This window comes from Phaethon lepturus, unplaced genomic scaffold, assembly GCF_000687285.1.
Source record: "Phaethon lepturus isolate BGI_N335 unplaced genomic scaffold, ASM68728v1 scaffold30227, whole genome shotgun sequence".
Taxonomy (NCBI): domain Eukaryota; kingdom Metazoa; phylum Chordata; class Aves; order Phaethontiformes; family Phaethontidae; genus Phaethon; species Phaethon lepturus.
The window spans coordinates 1-9965 of record NW_010550260.1 but is presented as its reverse complement, the minus strand read 5'-3'; the positions used below and the strand labels follow the sequence as shown (position 1 = coordinate 9965).

Below are 9965 nucleotides of genomic sequence, written 5' to 3'. Positions count from 1 at the left end.
CTGGATGCGGCTCGGGAACAACAATTTCTGCCTCTTGGAGCCCAGCTTTGCTTAGGCCGGGATTGCACCTCAGTCTAATTTACTGTCCCTGCAGAACAGGCTTCAGAAATAACGCAAAAGTCCTGTAACAAACACCCATGGAGCGTGATCTGTGACAAATGTCGTCAACAGAGCAAAAGGAAAACTTTCTATCAGCCAAACACATTGTCTTTCGTTTTTTTTTTTTTTTTTTTTTTACAGTTTCAGGACAAGCTAAAACTTCAACTGGCCATGCACATCACAGATTGCATCAGCAAGAAGAGCTCTGTGATCTCATCCCTGGATGTAAGACTTTACAAAGGAAATAAAGAACTGCCAAAATGACACGTATGGCATACATGCAGTGATGCTCCTTCTCCGGTCGATCTAGGCACCGCCTTGGCTTCTTCCTTCTCCTTGCCCCCTGGGCCACTCGATTTCTTCTCCAAGGCCCTTCCTCAGCACCTGGCAGGTTTCTCGGGAGCTGCGCAGCTCCCTGTGCCCAGCAGCTCACTGGAGAGGTGGAAGTCTGCTCTGGAACACTGCCCTCCGCTACTGCCCCGGCGTGTATGCAGATTTCCAGTAGAACAGTGAATAAGGGAGCGCTAAGAATTGACCCGAGTTACCCTTCTTCAGTTACAAGAGACAACTCCTCCTCCTTTATACATAGAATTTCTGCCTATAATGTTACACCTATAATTTATGACTGCAATTTTAGGATCAATTTTTATTGTTACGTAGTTCTTGTTCTCAATAAGACTGTGCCTGTGTCTCTGAAAGAACAGCCTGAAACACTGTATTAGGTTGCTGTTTGGGGGGGTGGGGGGTGGAAATCTACCTTGCAAAAATGTCCTCTTCACAGAATTTTAAATGTTTGTCCTCTGAGCAGAGCTTGAGGAGTTGTGTGCTGAGCAGACAAGCTAGCAGGGCACAGCACTGTGCTGGAGGACTCATTTATCTTGCTTTAGAAATGACACAGGAACTACATCTGCCCTCACTTGACATCGCTGACTTTTATGGGACTACCCTACTGTAACACAAGGGCAGATGCAACCAAAAAAATGTAGATATCTCAAGCCATAACTGATCAAGAACATTTACACAGACATTAAATAAACTGCTACAGAAAGCTACAGATTCTGATAAATTTTCAGTCCAAACTGGACCTTCTGTAGCTTGGTTCTCACTAAGGCTTAAATTTCCAGCACATGTGACGTAAGTGGGAATAAAACCACTGGAATATAGGAAAAAATCCACTGATAACAAACTGCTGAGAAACAGGATAGCATCTCAAAATACAGAGTGTTTAAGTGTCCAAACATGAAAGTTAAGTCACATAACAAAAAAACCACGTTCTCTACACAGCTAACGGTGCCAGCGGCTTGAGGCGCACGGTGCCGCACCCAGGCAAAGCTGCCGGCACCGGCCGAAGGGACCAGGCAGGCAGCAAGGCAAGCCGACCCCGCGATGGAAATGCAGCAGCACACCCGGGCTTCCAACTAGGGCACCCACAGAGCTGCTGGGAACTGTGGGCACACGCGTCCCTCTGGGGCGGGCCACGCACCAGAAATACTTCAAGGACATTCTGGGGCCCCAAGAGTGTTATTACAGTTTGTATAAGATATCTTTAAGCAAGGCGCTTAAAGAAATAAATAGGTCAATGCCCTCAGAGGTTTAACAGTGATAACAAAACAACAACAACAAAAGTTCCTGATTGACCTAAGCAATCCTGGCAGAGCCTAGGAGAGACTCTACCCCAGGTAAGAGCCATGGAGTTCAGCGTAATCCCTATACAGTTATACGTTCGCAGACTGCCCCATCCACCCTTCTGATCAGCCGGCAGAGCCATCTAGTTCATCATCCCGATCCAGGTCGAAAGGGAATCCTCAGCAAATGCGCATGCCCAGAGTTCAAAAGTATTTCCAAAATAATGCCGCCTTGTAAAGCAGATAAATATTACAATTCCTGCTTATGATTTTGCTTGCCTGTAATCAGAACAGTAAAGCTAATAAAAACTATAAACCCCCTCCTTTCGTTAAAAGAGAACAAAACTACGCAGAACTTAGGCAAGAGAATTAAGACAATTCTGTAATTCTCAGTCTGAACAGTGACTCCCTGGCACTGTGCTGCCTTTTTAAGGAGCACACAGCTGCTCGGTTAAAAAAAAAAAAAATTTGCTTGATAAGGATACTCCCTTCTCATTTCATCATTACAGCCCTCACTTCTCCTTTCACCTTCGGTGTAGTGACCTCCGAATTGCCTCACCAGTTCCTAGGCTTTGTGGACAGGGATAAGTCAGGCACACGCCTCTGCAAAGCATACAGGGTGTCTGTGCTTCTGCACTAATAACCGGGTGACTGTGTACCTCTGCTATCACAGACACCACGCAGGCCCGCTGAAGTTTAGTAGCTGGAATGACTACATATTTAAAGGATGTGGATAGCCAGAGAGATTGGTATAGTCTAAAAGAACTTCTCCTGTATCACGGATGCAATCCTTCTGTTGCACAAGGGTACGGTGTCCCGGCCAGACAGGCAGGACAGACAGACATCTGGTTCGGAGGTTGGCCCTTGCAGCAGCAACGGCTGCGGACCGGGCAGGGTGTGCGGGGCAGGGTGTGCATGCCGCCTGACACCAGCCACCTTGGCTCTGAGCCGCAGGGATGGTGTTCTTCCCCTTCCTCCAGCGACGTGTTCCGCTCCTCTTCTTGCCCCTCCATGTACTTGCGGGCCTGGGCTTACTGGACTCCTTCTACAAGAAAGTCCTCACATACATCAGGGCCAACATGGTGCCCATCTACAACCATAAGGTCTACAGGCAGAAATAAGAGTTGTTCAGCAACTTAAGAAAAAATTCAGGCCCTTCAGGCCACCTCATGTTGCTAGAAATCGTCACAGGCACTGGCACCAATTTCCACTTTTACCCACCAGGCTGCCAGTTTATGTGCACCGACCCTAATCCCAATTTCAGAAAGCTCCTCCTCAAAAGCCTCTTGGAGAACCGGCACCTCAAGCTTGAACATTTGGTGGTTGCTTCTGGCAAGGATCTGCATCAAATACCAGATGGTGCCGTGGACGTGGTGGTGTGCACCTTAGTGCTGTGCTCTGTGACCAACAGCAAGAAAGTCCTGATGGCGGTTTTGCGAGTGCTCAGGCTGGTAAGCTGGGGCAGCGCCGACCTGTGTCGCGGTAAGCCAAGTGGTGTGCACCGACCTACATGTGACCATCACCTGCACCAGGCCAAGGAAGAGTTTAAAATCAACGATCATACCCACTTATCCACTCATAAGTAATTTTCTTTTGTGCTGCTTCAGCTGCAGATGAAAGAACCAGCTCAGCCTGCTTTCCCTCTCACTCCTCAGCGCGACTGATGTGCTGCCGTGCATGCAGACGGTGGGGAGTGCCGGCAGGGTGGTGCCGACTGCCCGGGCAAGTGAGACACTGCTGCTCAGTCCAGGCAGCCTGCAAAAACTCCACGGCCAAAGCTGTTTCAGAAAGAAGAAAACGCAAAAAAGCAACTTGGGCAGTCCTGGGAGCTGGGAGGAGCAGAGCAGTACTGGATAGGCAGGATTACTGCAGTACAGTGGTGGAGTAAGAGGAGGGTAGAGGAAGGGATGTGTGTTGTAACACAGGTAAATTATTAGCAACAATTGCAGTTCATAGTTCCCACATGTATTCTCTAGCAAGTCTCTCTCTGATCTTTAAAACTTGTCCACCTTGTCCACCTAAGCAGGTATTTTCATTATATTCTAAGGTGGTGCTTGTAAAACACCACATTCACGTATCTCTCTCCCAATACTTTTTTCTCCAGTTAGAATAACTGGGGAAGAGTTTAAATTAAACTTAACACAAATCCTACCCACACAGGTGAGCTAAATCTGTGTAACTGGCCAGAGCCTCCATGTGTAAATGAGACTTCAGCCCTGCGCGTGGCTGAAAGCCTAATTAATTCCTCGAGGCAATCTTGTAAACTCTTTCAAAGCAAAACTAGGGACGAGGGAGTAAGATCATACCCAACACGCTTCTCTAAGAAAGGAAGGAAACTTCAGCTCTGAACCTTTGACTTCTCTGTTTGGTCTCACTGAACAGGTTTTACAGGAAAGTTTTGCTTACAATACTAGATTTGCCTCTTATCTGTTATTTATAAACACGGAAAGACATTGAACAGATGTGGTCAAAGACACAATTAAACTTTGATAGGGTTCACAAGACTGACAATGACAGAACCATTACACACTACATATACTGACTGTAGCCTCTCTCCCTGGGACACTGGATTTCTGCTTGCTAAAGCTATCTCTCATGTTTTATAAACGCCAAGAAGTCAACCCTTTTCCTTGCTGGTATGAAGAATAAACAAATTGTTTATTCACATTGCTCAGATGAGAAAAACTGAAACACAAGGAAGCTAAAGTGGTTCGTCAAAGACCACCCAAGGCAGAGACAAAAGCCCAGTGGCAGCGGTTCCTGCCGTCAGACCGTACTGCCTCTTGCACAATCCTAAACTGCACCTCTCAGTAAACGTGCAGTCATCCAGTAACAACCACCACCTTCAAGGAAAACTGAATGGGAGGCACTTTCAGAGACTTCACGGTTCAAACCAAACATCAATCTAGCACGTGTAACATCTAGGAAAGGAGGCTGGTCTTCGGAGAGGCGTATTTACCAATATGCAAAAGGTAAAATTCTACATACAGAGGTGAACTGTATGTGGAACTAAGTCCTTTTACTTTTTTGTTGTTCATGGCACTGTTTTCCAGGGTGGAGCTTTCTGCTTGGAGCATATGGCTGCAGATCATTCCAGGTAGACCTACTTTTGGCAAAAGGTCTGGAAGTATTTTGGACATGGGTGTTCCTTCACCAGAGACAGAAGAGGAGCTGGAGAAAAGTAATTTCTCAGAACTGAATTTGAGATGCATTCATATCACACCTTACTGGATTCCTACTAGTCCTCCTATCATTGGGTATGCAGTAAAATAAATGACCATGAGCACTGCAGGACACAGGACCGCCCTTCAGTTCTCCTTTCATGCTTTATAGGAGGTTTTCCACCCGTACAATAAAAGTATGGAAAACGTCCCAAGCATCTACAGCACATTCAAACTGGGAATCACATTCTTCCATTTGTTAGACAGGCTTTCTGGATTACAGCTGCTGTGCAGGGGCCAGGCAAACGGGAAAGAAGTCTAGATCCAATACAAACTGAAGGAGTCGTCAGCATCTTAGAGGGCTGAGAAGGGGGAGAGGGAAGAAAGGAAACAGAAGCCACATGCAAGCAACTGCAGAGGGCTAACGTTTCTCTAAGGGCAGAGAATAATGCCCAACCTCTAACATTTCCGATACAGGACACATGCATAATAGATACGGCACCAGTACGAGCATTTACATTTCAGTCTTCCCATTATGAAACATATTTACGAGCAGGCGTTCGTTCGCCCGTGCCAGCACAGTCCTCCCTGACAGACAGTTTATTCAGGGAAGCGCTCATTACACCACCACTTCACTAGGCATAGTTCTCACTGGCCATTAGATGCTAATGCTATCAGCACAGACTTAACTTGAAACAGCCCCATACAAAGCAAAACCCCAGAACTTCTCTTTACACTGCGAGAAAAATTGACGTTTGTTAAATCAGATGGCAGAAATCTCAATTGCACTGTAAAATGCTGTTATTACATCAGCCATGTCCTTAGAGCCCTTTTGTCATGCTCTACTAACATGTTTTAGCTATGCTTAAATTCTTCATTTTCTACTTGCCCTCCAATCTAGATCACACCTTAAAGTGGTCTGTCTTAAAGCCAGGAGTGCCATTAGAAACGTGAACTCTGGACACCAAGAGAAGGTGCTGCTCTCTTGGCCAGTGTTTACCCTCTTCTATGATTTCCTGCAGTATAGCAGCAAGGAATTAAAACCCAGTACAGGTTATATTTATAGGAAAATAATGCATTAATGTCTCTATTTTGTGCTCCATACACATCCAACTGGTCTACACAGAAAGTAATTCCCATTGTTCACATTTGTTTCTCTAATATAGTTGCCGCAAGGTGGAGGTATGAAGGTATGACAACAGAGTTCGTTAATAAAGCAGTCTAATAACGATGCCGCCGTATGCTGGATTTTATATTTGCTTTATTACCACTAGAGGGAGGAGGTAACTCATCGGACATAGGACTAGCTATCAACAGAAGAACAAAATTCTCCAATGCAATTCACAACAGAACTGCCTTTCAGAGGGCTGGAACAGCTCTGCTGGGAGGACAGGTTGGGAGAGCTGGGGGGGGATCAGCCTGGAGCAGAGAAGGCTCCGGGGAGACCTTCCTGCAGCTGCCAGGGCTGAGAAGGGCTGAAAAGAAAGATGGGGACACTTTTTAGCAGGGCCTGTAGCAATAGGACAAGGGGTGATGGCTTTAAAATGAAAGAGGGGAGGATTTATACTAGCTCTAAGGAAGAAATGTTTCACGCTGAGGGTGGTGAAGCACTGGCCCAGGTTGCCCAGAGAGGTGGGAGATGCCCCATCCCCGGGAACATCCCAGGTCAGGTTGGACCGGGCTCTCAGCAACCTGGTCGAGTTGAAGATGTCCCTGCTCATGGCAGGGGGTTGGACTAGAAGGCCTGGAAAGGTGCCTTCCCACCCAAACCCTTCTGTGATTCTGTGGTTATTAGGGACCTTAGGTCCTTCTTTGCCTGTGCTAGGCTCACCTGGAGCAGAGCAATTAAATGCTAGTGGCTAACCTGCACTGCTGCCAAGTCCTTTGAAAACGCACTGATGACTGCAAAGTTGAAGTTTTACTGAATGCATTTAGCATAGAGCAGACTGTTCATTGTTGACTCAAGCTTATGAAGTTAGTAAAACCAAGCCATATACTGTACGCAGTGCTTACTAAATTAATAAATTGTTTTATCTCTGTTCCATGATTCCCGTCAAAGGTCTGAAAGATAACGAAGACAAGCAAGGTCACTCACTGCAAAAGAGCCCATATGCACATACCAAAGTATTTTAGGTGTCCGCAGAGTGGAAAGACTGAAAGCTGCTGTTGCAGAGAGAGCACAGGGCGAGCAGCTGACTAGCTCATCCAGCTACTTACAAAACGGAGTGGTAAATTAACTCTTAAACAAATGTTTTTTAACTGAAACGTTAATCAAACTCCTAACGAAACGCCTACAGCAAGTCCGGAGTTCAGATTAGTTTCCTTCAGCTGACTAAAGACAACACACGGTTGCTTTAAGAGATATGACCTGTAACCTGAAACTGCCGAACACCAAATTAGGGCATCTTTTGACATTTTGCCAGTGGTTACATACGAAGTCGTAGTGCCCAGTTTATCCAGGTTACGTAACAGACTGGCAGCTCCTCTTCTGCCGGAGCTGGGACGCTACAGCGACGCTTTGGTATGCAGTCCTGCCTTTCCCTTCCTGGCCTGTGACCGGACTTTAAAATCAGCCTTAGAGAAAAGTCTACTAGATCAATCCAAGCAGCTGAATATACTTCAAAAGGAACACGGGAAGTACGTGAATGCAGCTCGGTCTGAATTTCAAGGGCTCTAATACACAGAAGAACTAGTTTTGCTTCGTACGGATCCTCTGCCCTACGCTGGAAATGACCAAGGTCACCATCCTCTTCTGCCGTGCCTGCCTCGCGCTGCTTGCCATGCCCATCTACCTGCTATCGTTCCTGGGCATATGGGAACCTTTCTGTAGGAAGGTATTTTTTCCTTTCTTCTTAGAGAAGCTTTCTGCAATTCATCAGAGGAAAACAAAGAAGCAGAAACAGGAGCTATTTCGTAATCTGCTGGACTTCAAGAGCCCCTCAGGAGAGCTGAAGCTTCTGGAGATCGGGACCGGCTGCGGTGCTAACTTCCAGTTCTACCCACCAGGCTGCAAAGTCACATGCACCGACATAAACCCCAACTTCCAGCAAGGCCTTTCGAGAAGCATGAACAAGAACCAGCATGTCCACTACGAGCCTTTCCTAGTAGCTGCAGGAGAAGACCTGCACCAGGTGCCCAGCGGTTCTGTGGATGCCGTCATCTGCACCTTGGTTCTCTGCTCTGTGCGCAACGTGAACGGCACCCTGAAGGAAGCACTGCGAGTGCTCAGACCAGTGAGTATCTGGATAAAAAGTTTTGTTATTACTTTTATCATCTATTCCAGAGGCACTGCACCAAAAGAAAAGAAAAAAGGCTGTGTTTGAGCTTACAAACCAGACCTAGTTTATTTACCTACAGCTATTCTGCACTGCTAAATGGTGCGAAGCAGTAGCAACGTACTGCTCAGTCTGTCCTATTCCTAAAAGTAAAACCCTAATAGTAACAGTCTGCTAACTAGAACTGCCACTAATTTTGAAAGTAATTATGGTATATCGTTTAAAGCAGAACTGGTTCCTGTGGTGGTGTCCCTCCCCCACACACCAGATTCCTTTGGATGGGAAACTCTCTGATCGAGACTGAAAGCCTGCATTTTAAATAAACTGCTTTAGCCTCTTAGAAGTGGGGCTTGATCTACCTGTATGACGAAACCAGCCTAGTTAAATGCCTGAAGGCATTCCCTGTAGTATACTAATCAAGGTAAAGATTAAAAAAATCTGTTTTGTTGGGGTATTTTTGCAATAAACTTTCAGCCTTTAAAATGGCATTTTCAACACAATCCTCCGGGTTGTCAAAAACTGAGTAGGATTTACACATTTCTCTTAGTTTCCTTTGAAAAAATTGACATGCTAGCAACTGTAATTGAAACAAAAAGACAACAAACTATTGCTATGATAAAAGAGGGATCAAGTTAAGTACATCCCCCACGCTTTCTGAATAAGCATTTTGAATCTCTGCAAGTTTCCTGCTTACATTAATTCCAACTGACACCACAAAAGCAAAAAGCGGGCAGGGAAGGGGCGGGAGAGCGGTGATGAGTGAGCAAACTGCACAGGCACTGGTCTGTATTTGAGAGGAGGTGGGATGGAGGGAGAAGTCCGGCCTAACCCCAGCGCCTGCTGCGGCTCTGTAAGACGACTTTGTTTTCCCCAGGGAGGCGCTTTCTATTTCTTGGAGCACGTGGCCGCTGATCATTCCAGCTGGAAGTATTTTTGGCAGCAGATCTGCTATCCGACTTGGAAACTCGTCTTTGATGGATGCTGCCTAACGAGAGAGTTGTGGAAGAATCTCGAACAGGCCCAATTCTCAGAGCTGAACCTCCAACACATAAGCGTAACGCTGCCCTGGACGCCCATTCAGCCCCACATCATCGGGTACGCCGTGAAGTAACTCACACCCGCCTGCCAGGCCTTCTCCCCTGCCCCCCCATAATCAACGCGGCATAGGCTAATCCAGACGTCCGAATCTAGGTAACACGGTGAAGGACTTTAATTAACTTTCTGATTCAAGTGCCAAATGAGAAGAGAGGGTCCATTTTCTAAGCAACTTTGAAGCCCTGGTGCTGCTGACAGTGCCTCGCCGGACCCCAGCGCAGCCCATGGCGCTCCATCCCAGGAGGAAGCTGCAGCAGAATGCAAAACAGCCCAGCACGCAGAAAAACAGAACGTATTAAGTCAAGAGAACTTCTGCCTACGTCAGGTTAACTCTGGGAAACGATTCCTTCAGGTGTTCCCCACGCTGGGAAGCGGCCGGGCAGGAGGGGCTCGGGCAGCCACGGTACGCTGGCGCTGGGCTCAACCCGCGCCCCTCTCCCCACGGCCCTCAGCTGTCGATGTTCCAGCCTCACGGAGCGAGCAGTCAGATGCAAACCCGCAACACCCAACTTCTGCTCAGCCGCCAGAACTTAGTTACAAAGACGGGGGTGTGAGGGGGAGGGCAGGCACACACCCTGCCTCCCCAAATAACACTTACCAAAGCCTCTCGGTCACTTGGCTGCCTGCCTGCCTGCGCGGTAATCGGTTCTAACTCTGTTCGCCACCAGAGCATTAAAAGACTCGTGTTTAACGTTACGCGCTCGGGGAGT

General features: G+C 47.1%; 1 protein-coding gene and 1 pseudogene across 1 annotated transcript; both read left to right on the top strand.

The window, feature by feature from the left end:
- Positions 1 to 2680: 2680 nt before the first annotated feature.
- On the top strand, positions 2681 to 4997 carry LOC104623429 (annotated as a pseudogene).
- A 2617-nt stretch (positions 4998 to 7614) lies between these two features.
- LOC104623427 (methyltransferase-like protein 7A) lies at positions 7615 to 9271 on the top strand. The gene is made up of 2 exons (XM_010290514.1): positions 7615 to 8118; positions 9035 to 9271. The coding sequence occupies exons 1-2, from the start codon at positions 7615 to 7617 to the stop codon at positions 9269 to 9271; spliced, it is 741 nt and encodes a 246-aa protein (XP_010288816.1).
- The last annotated feature ends 694 nt before the right edge of the window (positions 9272 to 9965 follow it).

Bases quoted from the DNA above. Each gene is read 5' to 3' on its own strand.
- LOC104623427 (XM_010290514.1), top strand. From the start codon at position 7,615: ATGACCAAGGTCACCATCCTCTTCTGCCGTGCCTGCCTCGCGCTGCTT. The intron at 8,119-9,034 runs GTGAGTATCTGG...TGTTTTCCCCAG, and splicing joins CACTGCGAGTGCTCAGACCA to GGAGGCGCTTTCTATTTCTT.